Source organism: Trematomus bernacchii, unplaced genomic scaffold, assembly GCF_902827165.1.
Source record: "Trematomus bernacchii unplaced genomic scaffold, fTreBer1.1, whole genome shotgun sequence".
NCBI lineage: Eukaryota > Metazoa > Chordata > Actinopteri > Perciformes > Nototheniidae > Trematomus > Trematomus bernacchii.
The window spans coordinates 2,692,443-2,719,072 of NW_022987942.1; the positions used below are offsets into that span (position 1 = coordinate 2,692,443).

At 40.5% G+C, this 26,630-nt stretch overlaps 1 protein-coding gene across 2 annotated transcripts in view; it reads right to left on the bottom strand.

Annotated features, from left to right (window-relative positions):
• Nucleotides 1-26,630, bottom strand: part of grik2 (glutamate receptor, ionotropic, kainate 2) — a 274,277-nt gene that overhangs the window by 14,109 nt on the left and 233,538 nt on the right. Inside the window, exons 15-16 of one of the 2 annotated variants that reach the window (XM_034115672.1) lie at nucleotides 1,651-1,901; nucleotides 1,359-1,386 (exon numbers count right to left, since the gene is read on the bottom strand). In XM_034115672.1, coding sequence (XP_033971563.1) covers nucleotides 1,359-1,386; nucleotides 1,651-1,901 — 279 coding nt within the window. The remainder of the gene's footprint in view (nucleotides 1-1,358; nucleotides 1,387-1,650; nucleotides 1,902-26,630) is intronic. The other variant, XM_034115673.1, reaches the window with a different exon arrangement.

The following is a 26,630-nucleotide window of genomic DNA, read 5'->3' on the forward strand; positions in this document are numbered from 1 at the left end:
TACCTTATTGTGTTTTTTTGGAATGTGCATTTTCTTAATCTAAAATAATGTAGAGTTCCTTCTGTTGTGTTTGTTTCTTATTTGTCTCCACTAAAAAAGACATGGCTTTCTCCACCTCCAAACATGATAAATGTATATTGTTGGCATGATGCCGCTCTGTCCACAGTAATGACTAACAATGATGATACAAATAAATAAACATAATAAAAGTGTCACATTTGTTTTATGTATTGGCTAGTCATAGCTTAATGCTAACAGTTAGCTTTGATTGTGCTTCTAAAGTGCTTCTACTGTTTCACCATAAGTCTTTCAGCCGAGTATAAAATAGCTGCTATTTGATCTGCTAATGCAAAAAACACTCATATAAAAACGTCTAAGTATATATATCCTTCAATTGTGACAAAAATGAGTATACATTTACAGTGTCACGTTTGAGGACATACGTTATGTACAAAATGATAAATTTCACACAACATTTGTGTGTATTATAATCCATTTGATCAGCTGCATCTAGCCTATATAAGACATGGCTTAAAATCAGTGAAGCAGTTTAAATACTCTGAAGAAACTTAAACCATGACTTTAACTGAATGTATTGTGTCAACAGATTTCACATAACTGTATTAGGTTAGTTGAAAGCAATAATATTCATTTTAAATATACAATGTTGGGTTCAACTTAATATTATTGCTTTCAACTAACCTAATGTGACATTTGTTGAGAAAATTACATTTATTTAAAGTCAACGTTTCAGTTTTTGCCGTGTATGATCGGCAGCTGAATAGGTCTGGATTAAGATATATATTATGATTATTGTCCTACAACAAGTGTCTTGAGTATGTAAAACTGAGCATTTATGAAGTACATATATTCATGGAGATATTTCACTATTTCACCCATTATGTATGTTCACTTGCCCCAATTATTTCTCTGATGGTGCAGGCGTTTCTATCAGCACATTCTCAGTGTCAGGATGGTGTTGGGAGCTCTAGTGGATGAGCTGAATGCCTCAGATATGCACAGTGAGCATCATTGATAGCAGGATGGAGATGGACAGCAGCAGTGGGGGGGGGGTGTTAGTGGATGTGTGTGTAGAGGTCATGGGTCATGCAGCAGAGCAAAGGGCCTGTGATCCAACTGTATATTACTGCCAGCATTTCAAACTTCCTTTTATTAAACTGCTCTTAGTGTTCCCATTCCCTCGGGGGTGTCAACAAATAAAAACAGTTCAATAGACTTGGGAAGTTTCAGATCATGTTAGAATACAACAGAAAAAAGTTTCTGGAGTTTTTCTTGAGGTCATTTGAGATGGTGGTTAAAGTCTAGCTTGGATCCATGGTGACAGCAGAATTCCTCACGTTTCTTATCTCGTTGTCGCCATTGGGCCTAAGTGAATAAATGCAAAGAAACCAACCCTTATCTTGCTGCATATGATATAGCAATGTAATTATAGTGTGATCTTTGCTAATTGGCAAGCAAATTATTTATTTAACTGAACATATAGCATATTTAGCATATATTTTGTTTCATTTTGTTAGCATTTGCATGTATTTGCTATGAGACAATGCATTTCATAGCATATGTGACTATAGTAAGAAATTCTGCTATCATTGTTGTAAGTAACAAAGAACAGTCAGGAGTATTTCTTACCTTCTCAAGTTGTGCGTTCTGTCTGGACTTGTAGAGGAACTCCCCCACGGCCACGAACACGGAGAGGACGAGTCCGGCAGCCAGCACGATGAAGATGCCCCCGATGTTCTGCACCCCCAGGGCGCTGGCCTCCTTGCTATCCTCCTCCGGACAGCCGTTTCCTCTCCACCACTTCTCCTTCATCATGTGCAGCTTCCCCTCCTCCTGAAGCTGCAGGATGGCTATAGTGATCTTATCTCGGTACGGAGAGCCTGAAGGACCAAAACACACGGGTTCAGCGCGAGCAACTTAACATAGAGCACACCTGTGTTGATTATTGATAGCTTTTTCATCTTATTTGTAAATAATATACAACTTTAACATTTTGTTACCTGTAATTGGCCCTTCATAGTGTTTATTTGTCTGATAGTCCACCTTTTTTTTGTTTTCACGGTCAACTTGGATATATAGATTTTTTTATTTTCTATTTTGAGATGTTTCTATTTTACATTTGTTTATTTTTTACTTTTTATTTTCAAATGATGTGCAATGCCTTGTTTTATCATGCTGCTGTACAGAAAAGGTCAGCGTTGTGTAGAGAAACAACTGTTTACTTACATAATAGTATATAGATAATATGCTGTTGTTCTTTCCTAAACTCACCATGCTTAGTGTTTGAAAGATTCAGAAACATAAGACCAAATCTCCTCTTGTTTTTCTTTGTACCCACGCTTTGTTCTTATTTTGTAATACCTATGGCTTATGGGATTCACCAATGTGTTCTTGTTTTTGCTCTTAGGTAAGAGAGATACACTGAGTGGTCAAGAGCAGTCTTGCTAGGATAAAAAAAGACATGTTGTTTTCACAGTCAATGCATGTTACGTCAAACAAATAGAACGTTTCAAATAAAGGAACATAAACAATGCAGGAATATCATATAGTCAAATTAAGGTTATATTTGTACATGTAATTAGAAAGATTGAATATAACATTTGTGGGCTAATGATATACTATTGGTTTATTGATCACAGACTATAAAAAACCTCCAATAAATGCCTTCTTTATTGAACAGTACCTCAATGTAACTAATAGCAGACTCAGATGGTTAATAACAATTAATCATTTTAACAGAATGTTGTTGCATGACCATCAATATTTATCATATTGTATTTACTCATATACAGAAATGAAGAACCTGTAAAAAGTATACATTTAGCAAATGCAGGTATTTAATATTTTTAAAGCATAATAACACAAACCAAATTTCATTAATCTCTTTTCCTTAATGACTCAGTCTACTGTGTGTTTGAATTACTATACCACATGGTTAACCTTTTAGCGTGCAGTAGCTGTACACAGATCCAGCCTGTTAGGCATTTTTTTCTTCATATTTTTTGCATCACATTTAGCAGATTGTTCTGGTCTTTGATCATGATTGGGTAGACCTTTTAAAATATTTTTAAATATTCTACAAAAACACAGCTGTGACTGCATTACATGAGTTTAACTCCGCCACACAAGGCTAAGGCTAAGTGTGGATGTCAAGGGATTGAAAGGCTAGAAAGAGAAGAAACAAGCAACTTTGGCACCGCATTGAAGCGATGAGATGATACCTGAGGCACGGGCCTTGTTTGATGTGGCATAACTTAAAAAAGACTGACAGGAACAGAAAACTACCCGGATCAACCGTGAACCTTTCCTTAAGCCCCACCTCCAAACCGTTCCTTCACTTCCGGTCTTGGCTTAGCCAAATAAATAGTGAGGGAAAGTAGATTAATCTTTTAGTGCATTTGTGAACCTAATGATTTAAAAAGCTACTCAAGCGTTCATTATGTGTTTTTTTGTATTTATTTAATGGGAATGGAGTCTTTTTGGACTCAATGACGTACAACTGTTGTGTCTGCTCACTTCCTGGGGGATTGGTTCCACTGCCTCCATCACTAAATCATTTCTCAGAGAATACTTTAGAACAGGGGTCGGCAACCCCTGGCACGCGTGCCAGCATTGGCACGCGACACCGTAACCAGTGGCACATTAGGATTAAGTGGAATAAGTGTGCAAAATATTTAAATTGTATTTTCGGATCCTGAACGAGACCGCGTCTCCCCGTTACCTGCAGAAGGAAGCCATGCACGTAGCGCAGCCCCGCTCTCTTTAACTCCAGGTGACTTTCTGCCGCTTTCCTCCGTGGTGCAGGGCTGATCGTTTCACCACGGAGGAAAGCACAAATTGCAGTACCCATAAGGAGCTTTACAAATAACACCGTTTTTGCGTGGCTGTGTCTTTAGTTGAAAGCCCAGTGGCGATCTGCTCATCTCTCATTGAAATAATATGCTACAAAGGGGCGGACTGGCCATCTGTGTGTTGAACTTTCCTGTCGGCTCCCAGACCGTAGTCGAGGAGGGCAGAAGCAACAAGCTTCAGGTTCAATAACCCACTTTAGCTGAAATGACTGGAGAGAGGCGAGCTCTTCTTGGGAGGCCGTTGCATTTATTTAGCTGTTCTTCTGTTTCACAAAATACATCACAGACCTCTGTTTTTCTGCTGCCTCGTTTCACTTCCAGAAACATACACACGCTCCCTCACTGTCGCTCTACCATCCACACACACACATGCACCCGCCACACCCCTCTCTCTCTCTCTCTTAAAGGGACAGCGTTCTCATCTCACTCTGCCTGACCCTAATATCATAACATGTGTGTTCTGGAGAATCACAGAACGGACGATCGTCCTTATTATTATGCCGTTTAAACCAATTATTTAAATGTGTTAAATTCGGCTCCCCCCGCCCTCCTGTTGATAGTTCACCAGCGTCAAGCTCCTCAACGCTCCTCAACACCCCCCCCCCTGTTGATGATTCTCGATCGTTGGCACGCTGATAACAATGAAATGAATTGTTTTAATGGCACATCATATCAAAAAGGTTGCCGACCCCTGCTTTAGAACATATACTGTATAAAGAATTCAATAAAAGCATTTGATAACATACACTGTAGCTATTGACTGTGTCTTGCTAAGCATTGTTTCTTGACTTGCTTGACATACATATGTAAAGAATGATGCATTTGAAAGCATTTGTAATGCATGTAGGTCTTACAGTGTTCCTTAATGCAGCTAACAGGAGAACAAATAACACTTATTCTTTGTAAAAAGGTTACCATTTTAATATACCCATTATGTATTTAAATAAGTACATTGACTCTAATTGGATAACTGTTTGTGTTTTTCAAACTGCTTTACAAAATATTAAATCAACACAAACTATTATAGTATTATAGTTGAGTGAGCATTCAGTAAATTCCATTCTGCATTCCAGTATATTTCATTGTTCGTGTTTAACATTATAAAATATTAACGCGAACGTTTTCGCATTACCATTTCACTGCTCCCAAGGGCCCAACAACACTAAACTAATGAAGCTACAACACATCTGTGGGCTCATATCTCCACTCAGTCTCCCTGCATAGCTGTCTGATTAGGACCCGTTGCCATGGTTAATCTGCGCTAATGTTTTCACTGCGAGCTGTTACCTTGGCTTAATAAGTTAACGTCCTCAAAGCGAGCATTGAAATATTCCCTCCTGCCTGTGAGATGTCTGCAGAACGCTCAATGACCCCCCCCCCTCCCCCTCCTTTCTCTTCTGTTTTCCCAGCAGCCTCTGCACTCAGGTGAAGCTCTGCAGAACCTTCCTCTGCTCTGCTGATCAAAGCCAGTCACATGTCAAGATCCCTGATTAAACCTGAAGGGTAAATAAAGCCTTGTTAAAAAGAAGAAAAAAAGGAAACCTCCCTGCGGTACAGCCAATACACTGTAATCACAATGTTAATGCGGCTCGAATTATTTAAAATACTAATACACCTATTATCACAAACACTTAGGATGAACTCTCCCAGGAGCACGGTGGATGAAAATATGTTTATATGACAACAGGAAACATTATCAATTGGCTAGCTCCCGGAGGTGGGAAGTAGTGAAATACTTTGTTGTTGTAAGTAGATTTTTCTGGTATCAGTACTTTACTCCACTATTTATTTTTCTGGCAGCTTCCTACTTTTATTCCTTACATTTTTAACACAAATACCTGTACTTTCGACGTCTATCATTTTCCAAAATGTTTTGGTGTGATCAATCAGTGAGTCATTGTGCGCCTTTTCCAACCTAAAAACGTGATCGGTGTATGTATGACGATGACAATGACAGTATGACAATTTTAAATATAAGTTTGCTCTGTTAATGTAAAGAGAGGTCCAGTTACCAGCTTGACTCTATAAAACAATTGGTAGTTATGGCGTCTTTTTAATTAAGTACATTTTGAAGCCCATACTTCTTTACTTTTACTTGAGTAAAGAAGTCTAGTCAGTACTTCTACTTTATTTCTAAACACGAGTATCTGTACTTCTACTGGAGTGAATGATGTGTGTACTTTTGCCATCTCTGCTAGCTCCACTGTCTCAGTGATTGGTAGTTAGTATGCAGAGCTGGTTTTCCACAGTGTTATGTAGTGGATGACCCAAAAGACCCTGAGCGGTGACAATGATCAGCCCCCCCACAAAGCTTTGAGCCGCAGCCCTGGACTGTGGCTGTGTGTGGCTGCAGTCACAAGGCCGTGTTCACACTCTTTAACATCTCCTGTCCTTCATCTCTGCCCGAGGGTTTTCTGCTATCTGACGATGTATTTCAGAGCGAGCGCCCAGCATGCTTCAAAAGCATCTATCACCATGGTGATGTTGAATGAGAATTGCACTCTGGTTTAAAGTTATTCATTGCCATCAGTAGATACCTTTCCTTTAACTCCGGAGTGGAACAACAAGCCACTGTGTGTCACATGAATCACTCGCTACGACAAAGACGCGGGAGGCCTTGAGACCGCGCTGGCTCTGCCCGATCAGAACAGATTGAAAGACCTCCACTGAGATACGACTGGCTAGAAGAAAAACAGGAGCGTGGTGTCGTACAGGCAGGACTGTGCCGTAAACGCTTTGGGAAAGTGTCATAACACGCACTGACACCATCATGAAATGGGTCTAGTACCTCCTGACCCACTGAGTTGAAAATGGAGCAATGCTGTTCCTTTGCAAATTGCTTTTATATTAGAGTTGTAAAACACACGGGCACACCGTCAGATCCTGCTGTATTTTCATACAGAGAAGCAGATGGCATTACACGGCTGGCCCTCGGCTGTGATACTTCAGGGCCCTATAAATACAGCCTCTGTGCTCTGTTCAAATAACTGATCTGTTAGTCTAGTCACTAAGTCAGAGCGGCAGTGTCACATGATCATTCCAATCCTCTGGTTTCATTTCAATAAAAACCTCAACATGCTTCTTGAATAAATCAATTCCAACCCTTTTTTCTTCTCTGATGAATGCATCATCACATCCGGACTCAACTACTGAAGCGGCATTCTTGACGCTCCATCCTCCGAGGTCCTTAATAAACTCAAGTGCATCCGTCCTGCTTCCTTGTCTCCCAATGGGTTCAGTTCAAAGTGCTTCTCTACAAATAAAGCCTCCATCATCAGAACAGCTCCCACCTCACTGTTCCATTGCTACAGCTAACTTTCTCCAACATCCTGTCCTGTCCCCACCCCCAGGGCCAAAAAGCAAACCTGGGATGACAGGATGTTGTCAATGGCTAGAACATGTGTCAACAAGATCAACAATGTTCAGCTAAACTAGAACAATTAAGCCAAAGATAAAACACATTCATCTTTAATATGATACATTCTTTAATCCTAGGTTTTTAAACTTGAGAGCTGTGCTTTGAGTATGGACTTTTTCTCCTTTGTATTTTTTTTAACAGTACTTCAATTTTTTTCTCGTTTCTAACAAACGTTACAAATCTCAAAACGTCTTTACACACTCTTTCCAACTTTTTAATCGTGTACTGTCGGTTTCTGCCGTCGTCTTCATATGTGTTTCTACTTTCCTACACACATACTATACAAACCCGACTGAAGGTAACTAACTCAAAGTGTTTACCGATGTTTGTTTACCACAATACATTTACATCTGAACTCAACACAAAACTTGAACACTATTGCATTGCAGTTGTTCCCTTTTTTGTTATTAGCGAGTGAGGGATATTCTCCTGAGACTGGAGCTTTTGTTTGGTATGCAATTTTAACGTTTCATGACTATTTGGGATTAGTAGGACCTAATAAGTATAAAACCTAAGCATCGACTTTGAACAGGAAGTCGTTTTTGAAAAAATAATGTCCTCATATCTGGACAATGGGTTTCATTTACTGTAACTGTAACACAATAAAGTCACCAGTGTATCACAAAGTACAACACTTATTTCAATGCCTGAAAAGTCAAACCTATTGGCCTGTGAGAAATGCTGCACACCAAAACTGTTAACCTCCAAAATTCAAGTCAACAAGGTAAAGAGAGTGTTGCAGCCTCACTTTGATATCACTGCCAGTAGCATCATAACCAGAGTAGTAGGTTGATGTGAATGTGAGTCTTGTGTCATGTTTCCATTGCTATATAACATATATTTACACATTTGAATAACTTTTACTTTTATTGCAGTTGCGTTCACTGTGCAAGCGTAAGAACACATTACATGTCACACACCATGCAGGATTGTCCAGAGCAGCCTTTTTTCTGCAATGCATTGGGTTTTTAAGGTTTTTCGGACTGAGACACGGGTACTGGAGTGACCTGATGTTTTTTGCCTTTTAGCGAAAGGTGTGCATTCTCTTCCTGTACATGTTCAGTGTCACGCTTGGCCAAGTATGTCTGAGACACTGTCAGGCAAAACTCGAGGAACTGCATTACGTCCTTTCTTGGTGTACCACGTTCAGTGTTGTCTTGATGATACAGTAGCCAGCTGTTGGCTAAAGTGAGGTCAGTGAACTGCATCAGCATCCGAATTGTCCAGTTTTTGGTTTGAACGCTCATTCGGTAGTAACTAATCATCCTGTCTACCAAGTCAACCCCACCCATCTTGGAATTGTACTCGTGCACAATACTTGGTCGTGTGACAGTCACATATTGTTTGTCACTCTTGGACAATCGCTGGCAGGTATCTTCTGGCTGTTCATCTTGAACAGAGGAAATAATCCAAATTGGTTAATTGTCATACCACTTCACCACACCATCTCCCCTGGTAACTGATGCTGAGGCACCTCTTCCTTGCTGTTTCATGGTTTTGTCATCTGGTAGCTTTGACAGTGCTTCAGTGATTTGGTTCTTCATTACTGTACCAGTCAGGTATACCTGCTTCTCCAGCATTTGATCCACAGCTTTTATGGTTATGAAGAACCGATCACAGTATACTTTTGTACCAGGATGCAGAGTTTTAGCCAGACGTTCGATGACCAAGTCTCCCAAACCCAGTCCCTCCGTCCCTCCGAAAGAAATAAGATATCTTGGTCGTATTGTCTCTGGAAAAGGAATCAGCGTGGATCCTGACAAAGTTGAAGCAATAAGATCCTATCCTGCACCAACTAATCAACTAATGAGATGCTAAGTATTGACATTATGGGCACCCTACCAAGAAGTCCTGAGAGACACGAATACCTGTTGGTTGTGGTGGACTACTTTACCCGGTGGGTTGAGTACTGTGGGATTCAAACCCAAACCAAGGGTCTGGATGAGGAATTTTCCTCAGTCAAGTGTGAAGGACAAATTCACAGCAAAGCTCGCCAAATGTGGAAAGGTCCCTACTGGGTAGTTAAACAACTTGGACCCCTAAATTACCAGGTCGTTTTGGAGGATACAGGCCAAGATGTGAGAACAATGCATGTCTGCAACCATAAACTCTTCTACCCTAGTGCTGAGGACTTGGACCTCATAGACAGGAAAAGAGTACTGGATATTCTACAGGAAAGCTCTAAAGAGGAGGACTTCTTAGGCTTCCTAGATTAAATGTCAGTGGGAAGATCTGAATCTCTCTGCGACCACTGAGCGTGGCCTTGTCAAGGGTGGAAGAGTGTAGCAGCAAAAGGGAAAATAAAAACAAACCTATAGAAAATATCCCTTCCCTGATTCAAAAGTAGTGGCTAACCAAGCAACCTGAGAGGAGCTGGAGGAAGGCAATCAACACAATAAGTGACACCTGTGTGCAGTTGGAGGGAAGGGAGCGTTTGATTCAACCGCAACAGAGAACAGAGTGAAGTCTGATCCAGCAAAGGAACCAAGTTGGATTCTTAAGGACTTCTTCTGAGAAACCAGGAGCTGTTTGGGGTGCGACAAGTTCAAATCATTTCAACTTTGACCTCGATTTGCTTTGATTGCCTCGATTTCCACTGACATTACTAATCGGATGACAGCTGTATGAATCGGCAAATGCAAGCAGCGGACGAAACAATAGAAACCCTTGCGTTTTGAACGCAAGGGTCTGCGCCAGCAAAGAGCAAATGGTGTTTCATGTGAATGCAGTTTAGCTGGTCGCTCCTGTTTCTATTGTTAAAATGGAGCTATGGTATCTATCTGCTGGCAGTAACTCCATATCTGCCATTCGGCCATGAGAGGAGCATATATCTTATAAACTTTTGAGGATAACTTGTTTTTCCCAAAACAACAGTACCAGTATAATGTCATTCCAAATTAGAGTCCAGAATATACTGTAGAACAGGGGTTCCCAACCTTTTTCCCTGAGAGCCCCCCCAAATGACTCCTGTTGGAAGTTGCGCCCCCCCCCCCACACACACACAAGGGGGTGGGGGGGAAACAGACAAGGCAACAGCGGTAATTACAGTTTAAAAGTCTCAAAATGCTACAACTACTGTCACAAACTGGATGAATGTGAAGTATTTTGCTAAAGGAGGGTGAAAGCTTAATTAAGGAGCACTATTGGAGTGACTTTGATGGTTATTGGACACAACACATGCTCAAAGTAAGCCGGATTTTGCCGATGTGTTTATGTGGATTCAAAAGTCATAAATAATCTACAAAATGGAGGAGACCGATCTGATCCGAGCAACTGTGACAAATAATCCAACTGAAACCGGCATGGACAATGACTATGTTTTAAAAATGCGCTTATCCAGACAAGCCCGGTTTGGACACCTTACGCGCAGAAAAAACATTTCTATTATATTATATTATTATTATTTATTATAGCAAAAATTATACATTTATGTCTTTTTATGCCTTTATTAGCTATTAACTTGAATTTTTATTAAAATTAATTGATCAATTATTTGTTATACTTTAACGTTAACGCGTTAATAACGCGTTAACGAAAAAAAAATTAACGCCACTAATTATTTTAACGCGATTAGCGCATGTGTATTTTTTGTCCTCGGCCGCCCCGTAGTTTCAGAGCGCATCGAGTTTAAAATACCATCTACAAGCTGATGCTGACAGCCCCGCTCCTGCCGCCCGCTTGTGGCAGACCACACTTCCACGCTCACCGGCAGGCCCGGACTGGCCCATCGGGAGGATCGGGAGGGTGTGTGTATGTGTGGCGTGAGCGAGGCACACCTTACGTGTTGTTGTTGTTAGCATCTGGTGCTAGCTAGCTGCGCTAACGGATATAAGGAGCTGTTTCAATGAAAACAGAGGAGCGACATTTCGCCGACAACTGCGCAGAGCACTTGACTTTATGCAGGTAGCCAGACAGTGGGACATTGTACGAAAAGTCAGTACACTCAGCACGGATAGTACGCGCAACATGATTGCAGCGTCCAGGCAGCTCCCGTTCGAGCATATATGCCTTGAGCTGCACATAGCTCCAACGATCCATCACAGTGTCTCCACATTCACACACACACACACACACACACACACACACACACACACACAACACACACACACACACACACACACACACACAACACACACACACACACACACACACACACACACACACACACACACACACACACACACACACACACACTGTATTGTAATGTTCAGAGGTTGTTGTGTTTAATATTCATGAGGATATTTGTCATTGTTCAAATGATAATAAACAAACATATAAAGCATATTTGTCCACTCATATGTTGATAAGAGTATTAAAAACTTGAAAAATATCCCTCTAAGGTACATTTAGAACAGATAAAAAATGTGCGATTAATTTGCGATTAATCGCGATTAACTATGGACAATCATGCGATTAATCGCGATTAAATATTTTAATCGACTGACAGCCCTATAATGTATACAATCATGTATTGTGTAACAATTATATGTTAAAAAAAAAAAAAAAAAAAAAGAAGTCTTAAATCATCTGAGGCCTGGCGCACCCCCTGCGATGTTCGCCCCCCAGGTTGGGAACCACTGCTGTAGAGGACGTATTTTTACAATCAGCATCCAACTTTGAAATATGGCACAATACTTAATCAGACCCTTTTTATCGAGCAAGTTTAAATAGGCACAGTTTTCAAATCAGATATTCTATGTCGTCTGAGATTTACATTTAAATCATTTTTATATCATAATTGATTTGTTTTTGAAAAAGTTATTTGACATACTGTATGTTTAAGAAAATTGGATGTATTTGTTACAACTGTAATTATGATTCACAATACATGCAAACCAGTGACCCTAAGTGAGCAAAACATTGAAATAGCTTTGGAATGTTATCATCTTTTGCTAAGTTGGCAGAGGTGTTAACTGCAGCTCATGTGACCACTTCATCCTGATGCTGACTTATTGATGGATTCCTCTCCGACAGAGCAAGAGAGAATTTGGCTTGGAATGTATTTTGTAAGGCATTATATGAAGATAAAACACACAGTTTTCATACTCAAACACAAATGTAGTTGTTTAAATGTTACATGAAGGAAAGTCGTTATTGCTCAGAATCCAATTTCACTTATTTTATCCTCGTAGTTGTGATGGGAATTTATGTAGTTATCATCATATGTGCTCACATAAGGACAAATACATGTGAAATAAGGACACTTAGCTTATGTGTGAATCAGAAATAATTGACTAATCCCAGGGGGAAATTGGTTTTCCATGTTCCATTTTAGAATATATAAAATCGAAGAAATTAATAAAATAAAATATATTATATAAACATAAAGAATTAAAGTATTATCTCCAATAAAGATAAAATAAATTAAAATCGATTGTATAAACGTGCAAGATATGTTTTATATAAATATGATACTGCACCCATTGCTTGGTAATAAACAAGGTGGACTTAAAGTGTCATCAAAGACACTATGCATGAACATCTAGTGGTATTTCCTCCTGATTTTCTCCTGGCTGATGGATGGAGAAATGTACTGTTCTCCTCGTCAGTGCTAAACAGAATATGTTCATTTGTGAGCTGCGTGTGCTTATAAAGCAGCCACTTAATCCTCCAGTGGAGGAAGAGTGGAGCGAAGTGACAGGCCGCTCTGAATCCAGAATAAGACACATAGATGTTATCTGCCAGATCAAAGCGGAGTAATAGCACACAGATCCCTGATGCATTGTCTCTCAATGAAGGAAACATTTTAGAAATTCAAATGTGCTGCGATGTCTTACACTCTGAACATGTGTATTTTTAGCCCACCTAGTGCTGCTCTTTGTAAAACATCCAAAGATTTGTTTTGCATGCTAACACCGGGAACAATCACAAAGAAAAGCAAATAAATATTTCAAACGCATATATCCTGAGGATTTTGGTAGTGTTTTATATTCTGTCTGATAAATATATTTGGCAACCAGTCTCAATCATTTTAAACTTCATAGTGCTATAAGTCCAGGCTTGGGGAGTAACTGAATACATGTATTGCCATTACGTAATCAGGATACAAAAAAAGGTAACTGTAGTCCCTTACAGTGACATGAAAAATATGTAATCAGATTCTACCCGAATCTGCTTTATGGTTTTCATTTAATTCAGTAGGTGAACCTATAATTATGTTCATACTGTACAATAGTGTGTGTGAGATTAACTGTGTGTATTAAACTAAAATGGAGCATTTTCTGTCAGCTCAGATTTCTGCTTTTTTAAATGGTGTTAATATACTTAAAGGGGACCTATCATGCAAAATGCACTTTTGTACGTCTTTTATACATGAATATGTGTCCCCGGTGTTCCAGGGAACTCACCAAGTGTCAGAAAACACAACCCTCTCTATTTTCCTCCATACCCAAATCTCTAAAAAAGGGGCTGCAACGGATCTGATAAAAACTGATCCAGATTTGAACACTTTACTGACGTCAGGAAAGTGGCGCTACGGCTATTGGGCCAACTCTCCACCTATCAGGGGAATGTGGGGTTGGGCCACAGCCGGCCATTGCCGCTCGAAAGCGCTGGAGACGCTGTAGTACATATGCCAGGCCTGTAAGTGGCGCTGTAGTCTGCCACAAAAGCAGCGAAGAAGACTTTGTGGCTTTTTTTCTCCCTCCCCGAGGCAAGCGTTTGCTCCCGCTGCTTTAATTCAATGCAATCCCCCCCCCCCCCCCCCCCCCCCCCCCGTCGAGGCAAGCACTGTAATTCTCTCCGGTTAGTCCACCAGCAGATGACAAACACCCACCTCTCCGCCTCTTCCAAGGAACGAGGGGACCGTGCGGCAGAGTTTCAGTTAGGTTTTCTTTCGCCGGTCAAGATGTCCGTTAAAGTTTAAATCTTCCGGACAAAATTAGAAAAGTGCCGGTCAAAGGTCTTCTTTGTTATTTATTGAGCTTTAAAACAAATGAATAACGACTCTATAGGCCTATAATAATATAATAACACACGGAGGACGGAGATCTATTTTTCTCCCCCTCTTGACTTGATCAGAGCATGGCTCCCCTCTCCTGCAGGGGGGCGTGGTCAGCTGCAGCTCACATAATCAGCCCTGTGCAAAAACAGTGCTGGAGAACAGCAAATAGAGCGAAATGAGGCATGGCTAAAATGCATGATCTGTTTGGTATTTTGAAAACAGAAATGTATAAATATACCTTATATAGGTATGGCCCTACAATATATCATTTAAATATAGCATGATAGGTGTCCTTTAATGAAAGGCAGGTTTTCCTATAAAAACCTTTTTTATACTAAATATTTTTTCTACACAGTCACATTGTTCAGTTGTCTTACATAATACTCTTATGTAAAAAACATCTTATCAATATTTATTTTCTCTTGTGTTTTTTGGCATTGCATTTGATATTGAGGTAATCCAAAAGTAACATAAAGTAATCAGGTAACATTACTTTTATAGCGTGAAACTTAGATTGGATTACTTTTTTAAAGTCACTCTCCCAAGCCTGGATAAGTCTTACCGATGCAATCTGAATAAGGAGTTTTGGAATTGGGGCGGTACATATCACACGTTTGATTTCTGTCCAACTTAGTACTATTACGTTAATGCTCTTGTAATAAATGTAGGTATATTATGTAGTGTCAGGCAGAATGGGCTAGTTTCCTGCTCAATTGAGAAAAGGGCAAAGTGTGCAGCTGCTGTGTGTAGTGTGGTGTAGGTGGAATAAAAATATGCTGAATAAGAGCTTCAGCCCATAAAAAGCTCTGAACCGAGCCCTGCAGGTACTGCAGAAGCTTTATTTAAAACATTTTAAAAAGAGAACACACCCTGAATCCTGAGTTTGCAATTTTTAAATTACCTTTAATAAGGGTTATCAAATATTATAAATATGAATCTATTGGATTGTATATTGGAAAATAGTAATAACTTTAAATGAACAGTAATTATGGCTTAAATCATAATAGATTATTGCAGGTGACATTAAGAATATTTATATAAATAAAATAATATCTGCATTTTTCGTTAAGACTGTGTTTTATAATTTTCAGATATGTAATACTTGTTTTGTGCTACAAATCAGCAGTTTGCATTCAAAAGAAATGATTATTTCACATGCATCAGTAATATCACTTTTCTTATGCCTCCTTTTTTCGGTCATAATTGTGAATTCTCCTCACTGGTCTGCTGTCACATGTGATTTCAGACTCTGATTGATGTGGTGTCCATCAAACCTGGGTCATACACACTTAATGGAGCTTTATCACTCATGATGTGTAGTGTCAGCAGCACATCCCAAACAGGTACTGCACTCGTGTTTTTAAAAATTGATATGCGTCTTCATTAAGTGTGAGCTCTCTGTCTAATATCCTTTCATTCTCTCTCACACACACCCCAGAGTGTGCCTGGGAGGTGGTAAAGTGATGGGGGGCTGTGGGTTAAGGTTTGACATGGGGGAAGTCGCCGCAGGTCACAGCGTTGGAGATCTCCTATTTCCCCGAAATGTTCTCCCGGCTTCCTGTTTATGAGGCGAGGCGGAGGCGGGCAGCAGCAGAGTGGCTGGAGGGACCGCAGCCTGCTGACACGCAGCACACACACTTCCCCCTAACACTGTTTGATTAATGCAGCCTAATGAAGCTAAATGAAGATTGATACTCATCAGGGAGAGAGACAAAGAGAGAGGAGGATGCTGCATAATGCATGGCCTCCTGAGCAACCCAGTCTCACGGCATTTCGTGTTATAGTCACGAAATGTATTTAATCTATGGATTCGTGTTCACCAACACGATTTTCGCATTTTTTTCGTGTCACACAGAACGATTAAATAAAAGCAATGTATTTCTATTGGTAGTATGTTTCGTGCCTGCACCACGTCTTTTTGTCCGGTCGGGTCTTGGAATACCAGAAGCTGTGTGGTTCATAAAAACATTTTCTTACTCAATATCTTACCCTAAGCCTAACCCTATCCCTTTTATTTTAAATTGTATAATGTCGGAGTTTTTTTGCCGTCAGTGAGGAAAAGAAATGGCTCAGAGCCTCAGAATACTGAAATCTGTATTTTTTGTGATCTTTTTTTCCTTCTAATTTGTTATTATTTGGTGCAGGCACGAAACATACTACCAATAGAAATACATTGCTTCTAAAATCGTTCTGTGTCAGAATACTGAAATCTGTATTTTTTTTTATCTGTTTTTCCTTCTAATTTGTTATTATTTACATTGCTTTTAAATCATGTTGGTGAACACGAATCAATAGATTAATTTTGTGACTATAACACAAAATGCCGTGAGACTGTGTTGTCCTGAGACTGCAGCAGGGCAGAGGAGCACTGTGGCTGCACACCCTGCACACTGGGCAGATTACAGATTGTGGGACAATTCGTTACCATGAACACACTGTAGTTTATTTTGACTCAGACCATGTCCTTCGATAGAGTGGTGTAGGAATGAGTCCTTAAACCCTGAAATTAGTTAGCAATTTACCACTTGCAGTTCCCTCGCCTTGAAGTTACAGATTTTGCTACTGTGGAAAACTGTGGTTAACGAAAGCTGAGCGAGATATTCATTTTTTGTTCCACAGCACAAAATACGTCAGTACATACACTACTGATGAATGTCCAAAGCTTCTACGTCTCATACTGTAATAACAGTGTTTGCTTCAAGTTTCTCGGTTTCTACTAAATGTCATCACGGCAAAAATAGCCACCTTTAGCTTAGCGGTCGCATCTTTTAGGTGAAAAGATGCGACCACGATGTAGCAATAACTACAAAAAGTGTAATTATTCTAAACGCGTGCTTGCCACAGAGATTATTTTCGTCGATATTCCACAATCCAATATCCCTTGCGATGCTAACCATCTATCATGTCGGCCTTCAAAGATACTTCATTACTGCACCAATCTTTAGGAAATACTCACTTCAGCACCAGATGTTGGTTACTCCGCTCCTGAAAATAGTCCCCAGTAGGTATGGAATCATTCACTAACATATTGCATGTTGTTAGTTTTGGTCCTTTCAAAGGATTTCTTCAAAATAAGAAGAATGGAGAATAATTTAAGCCTTATCCTTTAAAAGGTTGGAGAACCGCCTCCTGAGACAGCAGCAGGGCAGAGGAGCAGACTGTGGCTGCCCACCCTGTTCACAATGGGAAGATTAAAGATTTATGTACAGGCAGTGGCTGCATTTATGTGTGAAACAGCGCATAGACATGGTGTCACTAGGAAAGTTGGTAAGAACACGTTTTAACACCCAGTTTAGGGGCCTCTCTCCTCTACACGACATCCAGAACAGTAAACACGGCCAAAAACAAAAGCCTGAAGAGAGAAAAGAGGAGAACTAATCCAAGCTTCACACTCCAGACTGTGCACGGCAGACATTCCCCGACCTGGATCCCAGCAGACAGCCACGCTACTGTCACTGGGGCTGATGCGAGATATTGAATTTGCCGTGATGACAAGGGAATATATTGTTATCTAATCTGGTTATTTCCATAATAACATACACAAGCAGCGTTGCACATGGTCAGGTAGTGTAGGTGGTTAAGTCAGGGCCGATAGAGGGTTTTACCACTCCCACTCCCCAATAGTTGGTTTGGAACGGCACTTGATGTGGCGGCAAACACACCTGATACTGGCCCTGAAATACTTGGTATCGGATCGAATCCAGATTTTGTGGTATCTCCCACCCCTACTGCACATTATCCCCTTTTATTTTAAGCTTGTATTCAATTATATATTTACATTTCTGTTAGTCTTGGGTGGATCATTGTATGTCGTTATTTGTCATGAACAGTAAGTTCTGTTTCGCCTTGCCTCGTCCGGATCAAGCCTGGAAGAAATATATTGTCTGTAGTGTGCTTTCTGTCGTTCATTTGTGTCTACCCTGATTCACTACCTGTGGCATTTGTTTTGTGGATTCAAAAGAGGTACTTCATAAACGAGTGACTTCTCTTGTCTCACTCGGGATCGTCTTTTTATTTAACAACGCCCCTTCATGTTTAAACGCTGTCCTGAGAGTCACCATAAGCTGCCAGCAGAGGTTTCATGTAGAAAACACACCATTAGAATGAGCTATGACTAACAGCTGGGAGGTGATCTCAGTCTGTCCATTACAGAGCAGAGGGAGCTGCCATGAGGCGTTCGCTGAGTGCTGCGGCTCTATCAGCGCCCGAGTGCTAATGTAGGCCGACACCTACTCTCTGTTCAAGTCAATGAGATATATGCTAAATGGCCCGGCTACATGGGAATACAGGCTGCATATGGTAAAGGGTACTAAAAGGGTAGGATTAGCAATTTAAATACCTTGTTCTGACTGCCTGTAAACGGGCCACCAGGGAGTAATGATGCTAACACCGCTCCTTTCTTCAGTATGCCACAGGCCAGCCCCCACTTTCACTTTATTACACTCACCCTTTAAAGCTACCTTTCTGTCTTTCAGTGACATGCACACATCACATATGGATAGATATAGTATATAGGCACACACGCAAATGCATCCAGGAAATTGCACACACACGGCAGCAAACCTTCAAACGGAGCACATCAGTCAAGAAATGCAATCACCCAAAGCAAATATAGCCTACCGCCACTGTTTTCACACACAGCAAAACAGTCACTCAAATTACCTTGTGTGGCTGACCAGCGGAGCATACACAAACAGCAGCGCGACCTTGCCAACACTCACAGTCCCAGAGGACGTCTCCCTGATTCGTCACGAGGAAACAGCCACCAGATATCATCTATCCTCCGTGTAGACATTTCCGAAGGCAGATGATGGTGATGATATTTGGTTGTTGCCGATTATAAATTGTTTCTACTGTGTAAATGTGGCCATTTTCATATCAAAATGTCTGGGTATTTCATTATTTACTTTGTTTTATTCCAGAAGTGATCACAACAGTGCCAAATATGCCAGGCTGTGTTTTGGAGGAATGGGGAGTATTTCCAATTCATGGAATGTTGCAGCCATAAAAACATGGACAGTGTAGTTTGGTTATTTCTCGGACTGTAAACAAAATGTAGACTCAACAAAGACCTGATTCTCAATATGTGATACTGTCAGGCAATGTGCAATAAAATGATTTTGACACCTTAATGCAACCCAAAAGTGAAAGGTGCCAAAATAGACTGGATATTAGTTTAATATAATTGTAGTCCACAAGCTTTTAAAACACATCAATGAGTCTCATAGTAGCACCGGGTGACATGTTCCTTCCTTACCGTGATCACACACCGTGGTTTCTTTTGACTCAAACCAGTTCGGTGCAGGAATAAGTCCTAAAACCCTGAAATTAGTTAGTAATTTACCACTTCCAGTTCCCTCGCATGGAAGTAATTGTTTTTTAAAATGTGTTTTTGCTGAAGAGATTTTCACGTTTTGTTCTACAACATAAAATATGTCACTTAATACCCCACTGGTGAATGTCCAAAGTTTCTACAGTACGTCTCATAAAATTGGCGGTTACTAACAAGTGACTAAATGATACTGCCGAAAACATCATCACGCCAAACATTAGCACCCATTAGCTTAGCGGTGGTTAAGTAAAGTCATGCGACGTGTTGTAGTAATGTTAGTTTTATACTTCTATCGATTGCATTTAAGCTTGAACTATTATAAAGGTGGTGTCAATATGTGGAGATTATCCTGCTGAACAAAACGTGTAAGTATAGTAAACATGTGTTTGCCACAGAGCTTATTTTCCACAATATCCGAAATCCAATGGAAAAGTCCCATCGGCTTTTTGTCGAGGGACACCTTGCAATGCTTTGGTTGGCCTTTAGAAATGCTTCGTCACTGCACTACTCTAGGAAATACCAAATATGGATAACTCCATGCGTGTCGAGTGTGAGACCTCGTTTTTCCAAGATGGCGGCAGGCAGTTCTGGCGCAGTGGCAGCAATCTATCTCTGCATGATTGTTCTAAATCTCAAACCTCTGTGTAGCTACACCACTCATCTTGCCCCCATGGTAAAACAACATGTTGAGGATACATCATTATCTGCACCAGCAACATCGTTGAATATCAAGCACTTCGGCCATGGTCGGCATATTATCTGCAGTTCATTCATTTGGCACTCCTGGCAGACTCTCTCAAACAAATAAAAGGGTCTAAAACGAAAAGAGGAGAATATTGGGCTATTGGGTCTGCTGTGTCTCTTGCTCTCGGGAGATATCCACCCATGTCCGGGTCCCGGCGTCGTTTCCATCGACCTGACGGCTGGCGGCCCAGCCGCTGAGCTCCATACGCCATCAGTCGGATTCCGAAGAGGCTGGCTAGCTGAATAGCTAGCACCACCAGCGGGTCTCTGCGGTCTCGCGCTGACAGCTGCCGACCTAGCAGCAGGATCTCTACCCACACCATCGGAGGACTACAGGTCCGCGCCGAGGGCTGGTGGCCGAGCAGCGGAGATCCACACACCGCGACAGAGAAGTACAAACCAACAGCTAGCTCTGACTGCTCCACTGTCAACAACGACACCGAGGTAAAGCCTAGAAATCCGGTATTTAAAAAACACTGTTACACAAAAAGATTTCAAACAGTGAATCAAGCAAAAATAGTGTGGGATCCGAAGCCGAAGGGACTATTCAGTGGACATTTACATTTACGAAGCATCTGTAATAAACATGAACAGCTAGAACATCTCCTCCTTGAGTTCAATATTGATTGTTTGTGAATATCGGAATCTTGGCTAAAACAGTCGTCACCATCCACTCTTGTATCTATGTCAGGATATAATGTGTTTAGGAAGGACAGACTGAAGGGAAAAGGAGGGGGTGTGTTGCTTTATGTGAGAAATACCATTACCCTTTGCACTCCCAGCTAATGTTGAGTTTGATTGTGTTGGTGTGGAAATCACACTTTCTGAGGAAATGTCCCTCACCATGATTTGCCTATATCGACAACTCACCACTAAGGTGGATTTCTATGATAAGGTAAATTATATGATGACTGATAAACACAACTTAATACAACTAATGGATCAACCGACTAGAATAACCAAAACCTCCAAGACTATGATAGATTTATTATTTACTAACAAAGCTGACAGAATAGTTAAAACCTACAACTTCTTGACTTGTCTTTCTGACCATAATCTTGTTCTTTTTACCAGGAAATAAAACCCCTGGCTTGGTTTCTCGCTTCATCCCCAAAAATCTGCAATAACGTTTTATGGATGCAGTGAAAATGATTGATTGGGGGGACACTCTCTCCTCTGAAGATATTGGTGAAAACAGTCATCTGTTTATATCTAAAATGAATGATACAATGTCTTCCTTCTCAAGGAGAGGGTGCCTTAGGGACAGGAAGGAACATCATCTTCCCTGGCTGAATCAACAATGCAGGAATCTAATGCAATCTAGAGACCAGAGCTTGAAATCCGGACTATCCACTGACAGACAGAAATTCACTCATGCTCGTAACAAGGTAACACAAACAATAAGACAGGCCAAAGCTAACTTTTTCATCAATATAATTGAAGGTGCGAAAGGTAACGATAAAAAACGTTTGGCAAATCTTAAATAAACTATTAGGTAAACAAACCAAACAGGAAAATAATGTTCTAGAATAAAAAATCAATGATGCCCTGATAAAAGACCCTGCAGTGTTGGCCAGCTCTCTCAATGAGTATTTCATAAATAGTGCATTGGACATTACAAAGCTCTTCCCGCCATCTGAGGTCTCACCTAGCCTGATTGTGGATACACACCCCATTTTTGACCTGGAGGAAATCACAGAGGTTGAGGTAAAAAATATAATCTAAGGGTTAAGAGGTTCTAAGGCTAGGGATGCAGATGATTTCGACACCAACTTTATAAAGACAAATATCGACGGTCTAATAAAACCACTTACTATGCTAGTAAATCAATCTATAAGCACAAGGGAAGTTCCATCATCCTGGAAGGTGGCCATGGTGACACCGATCTTTAAATCTGGGGATAAGGCAATGATGTCCAATTATAGACCTATCAGCATCCTCCCCTGTGTCTCTAAAAGCTGTTCGACACCAAGCCGATTATCGGCGTCGATAGATGTCGATAGATGTCGGGCCGTCGATGAGCGTTGTGTCGCCCTACTCAGATTGGTGTGTACTGCACCGTTGTTTCTTTTCGGCCGTGCCGACACCTTCCGCCAAAGCTGTTCAGCTAGCGAATCAGTGCATGAGAAGCGAAATGGAAGTGAGGGACCCAAACAAACTATTAAGAAGGCAAATCTGAGAATTAATTTAACTCCAGCTCTTGACACAAGTTCGGGAAAGCCCCATGAGCTTCTCGCTGTAGAGTGAAAATGGAACGCACACGCTATTTGTTGTTTGTTTATATCACGCAGTCTGTTGTTCTTCTCTCGGTGTATTACGCAGTCTGTCTTCCGGTTGTTGCCTCTTTTGAATGACGAATACACACTACCGCTGCCTGCTGGTAAGGAGAGTTATTGCCACTCACGCATGCGCAGTTCGTACGTGCTTCTTGGCCGTCGGCTGAAGTCTTTGCGGTGTGTTCCAGTGCGAAACATGGCCAGGACGCAGGAGACGTGAGGCGACGTTCCGTCGGGACGTGTTCTTTGGTGTCAGTTTGGTGTGTAAGAGGCTTTAGATAGCTGAGAAATGGGTGTCAAAACTAATCACCAAACATTTAGACAAATGTTTCGCTCCACTCCACCCAATGCAGTTTGGTTTTCGTGCACACCACTCCACTGAGACAGGTAACTGTGTCTTTGTGGAAAAGGTTAAATGTATGTTGGACACGAGCCCATATGTAGGTGCTGTCTTCCTTTATCTCAGGAAGGCTTTTGACACTGTTGACCACCAAGTGCTCCTTACAAAGCTGACTCATTTCAATTTTTCGGCAGTTTCGATACATTGGTTTAAGTCTTACTTATCGAACAGAAAACAGTGTGTTTTGGTCAACGGTGCCAAATCCCCCTACCTTGTGAACCCTGTTGTGGTTCCACAAGGTTCCATTCTTGGAGCATTACTTTTTTCACTGTACATTAATGACTTGCCTAATGTATGTCCTGAGTTGAATGTGCAAATGTATGCTGATGATGCGGTCATCTTTGTACACGGGAAAAACACTGAAATAATCGCATCTTGTCTCTCTAATGCTTTGGACAAGGTTCAACACTGGCTGAACAATATGATCTTACAGTTAAATGTAAAAAAAACAGTATGCATGATGTTCAGTAAACGACCAGTCAAAATCGAAGGATCCAACGTGTTTTTAAACGGAGCAAAAATATAACTAGTCTCCCACTTCAAGTATCTTGGAGTCATACTGGACTGAAACTTGACTTTTAAAAAACATATCAAGAAAGTATCAAATACTATTAAATTCAACTTGCAACATTTTAAACAAATTAGACCCTTCTTAACTGTCAATGCTGCAAAGTCATACCTCCACTGTATGATTCTATCCCACATTGAATACTGTTTCACAAACTGGTCGTTTGCTTGTGCCACAAACCTGAAACCCATAGAAAGCTGTACAACATTACATTACATTACATTACATGTCGCTTTTATCCAAAGCGACTTACATACTCAATACTGTGGGCAATCCCCAAAGGAGCAATTTGGGGTGAAGTGTCTTGCCCAGGGACACAACGACATGCTGACTGCAGTGGGATTCGAACTTGCTTTCCTCTGATTCGAAGATCAGCGCACTGAGCCACAGCCTCCCTACAAGAGAGCTATCAAGGTTTTTGACAGAAAGCCAAATTCATACCACCACTGTACCATCCTTTCTTGAGCTTTGACTATTTTAAGTCTTTTAAGAGTATGTGCTTTATTTATAAATGTTTACATGGACTGCCCCCCCCCTCCCCTCCCTTAGGGGAATTCATCCACAAAAAACACACTGGACGCTGCACTAGGTCAGAAACCAGAGGAGACTGTGAAGTCCACCGCAGACGGACCACTTTTGGACAAAATGTCCTCTCCATTAAAGGCAGCTCTTTGTGGAATAGCCTCCCAACTGAGATACGGGATTGTCCCACTCTCAATGGCTTCAAAGGTCAACTCAAAGAATGGTTGAGAAACAAACAGACGTGTAATCACCGCTAAATGCACTTTAATACAGGGGTATCTCCTCTTGCACTTTATGCATCTCTTGTATCCTCTCTTGCACTTTATATGTCGTTGCTGCTAGATTGTATTACATTGTCATAAATACTTGTGTATGCTGCTCTTGCTCTGTTGCACCTTTTGCATATCATGTATTTTGTTTTGCCTATGTTTGTAAAATGTAAACTTCTTAAATGTTTTATGTGAGGGACTGCGGATGGAAATTAGCTCAAAGCTAAATCTGGCACTGTTACGCTTGATACATTTGAATGTTTGAAGTGTTCATTACTGTGCATTGTCCCTGCTAAATAAACGATTAAATAAAAAAAGTAAACAGAAGGAACCAAAGGCTTGGAGCTGAGAGCCAAAGACAGGTTACAGAAGTCAGGAGGTATTGAGAGATTCAAAAACGTATTGAATGTTGTTGTTTGTGGTCTTTCATGGGATTTCTTCACAATACGAATAATGAAAAGTAACTTAAGCCTTATCCTTTGAAAAAGTTGGAAAACATTGAAAGAGATACATAGTGCTGACTCATATTATAAAAAAACAACTACAGAAACTTTTGCTGGACCCAACCAGATAAAAGCACAATGTAAAATGTCTGGTCTTCACAACAATCAAACATCTGTGTTGAGACGTTTTTGCTGCAGGTGTTACAGCATATATCAGCAATTCTATAAATCATCAATATTATGTATTGGCATAAGGATCACGAGTTTAACTGAGGCTTCATCCTTTATTTCCTGTACTATGTTCCCAATGTATTTGAAGTAGGTATTGAATAAACTAGAAGCATCATTTATGATAGTCTTTCCAAGTAGCTTTTCAAGCTTATGGTTTATTAGACTGACATTTAATGAGACAGCATATTGCTCAAAAGCCCTGTTTGCAGGGGCATAAACACCATAATAACTATTTTACAATCCCCTCTCTGTGAATGAATGTGATTACGAGCGGCCTTTTGCGTGAGGTCATCATGTGAAGTTGTCTGCCAGTTATAATTCTGCAGGTACTTAATGATAGTTTTTCTTTTCACTGGATTTATTACCGGATTATGACAATTTACTGCTAAGCCCCGCAATCAAATGTTGCACCTCTGAACACGCACAGTGTAATGTGCCACCTTCCTATTCATGCCTGTATTTATGTAACACTGTTCTGTCAGCCAGATTTTCTCTGCTTATACTCCTCCTCACGGGTTACCCTCTGGGATGTTTTGCAGCATAAAATATACTACAATAGAGTTCTCACAACTTTTGGTTAACATGAAAATGTTAAACATTTTATATAAATATGACCGTTTTTCTTAATAGACAAACTCGGGTACTACAACATTACTGCATCATTATACATTGATACTACTTGATTAAATAATAGTATCCAGGGTTATGGTTGAATAAGAAACACATCAAGTGAAACCATAACCCATCAACTTTAGTCGTGGTTTTTGAAGCTCAATTCAACTGCAGACAGGCTGTGGCCTCCACTTTCACTGCAATGTCACACATGTAATATAGGCTTCCTTGACTTCATCGAAAACAATTTTTTACATTTGAGAATCTTTTGGTAGAACAGGCTCTTTGATAATACAGCTCTATTTTCAGCATCAGCATTAGCTAGACAGTCTTTAAGTCTGACAAGCAGGCCACATGAAGTCAAAAATGTGAAATGGAAAATAATGTTCACACATCCAATTGATACATTTTCTCGGTTTAGATTAGATCAGATCTATTTCCCTATTTAATAAGATCCATCTGTCCGTCCAACCATACATACAAAGATCTACAGTATATCCCCTTTGATCGGAACCACATTTCATAAATCCTTGCATTTCAAATCTTGAAATTAAATAAATTGCTGTATAGTCAGTTCATGATGATATGTGTCGACTGTTATGTTACATGCAATGCATTAATGCTTTTAAGCTTGAAAATAGTTATTTATATCTAATCAACCTTTGTTTTTACTGATATACTGAAACTTAGACATGTGTAACCCTCATAGTAACAGCAGCATAGCCCTGGGAGCCGTGTGAGGATCAGGTTTTTTGCGTACTGGCACCTTGGTAGTGCTAAACAAGCACGTGTGCAGGTAGTCCACACTCGTATTATGTTATTCATCCATTCAGGACTTGAACTTTCCGGTTTCCAAGCCAAGTCCCTAAAGACTGAGATACTGATGCACTTTCATTTTTTTAAACAAGAGAATCATTATGCAAAAACACATGAAAACATATGGCATATGCAAACTCATGAGATTGTACACACTCAGAGCAACATAATGCATTCACATAGC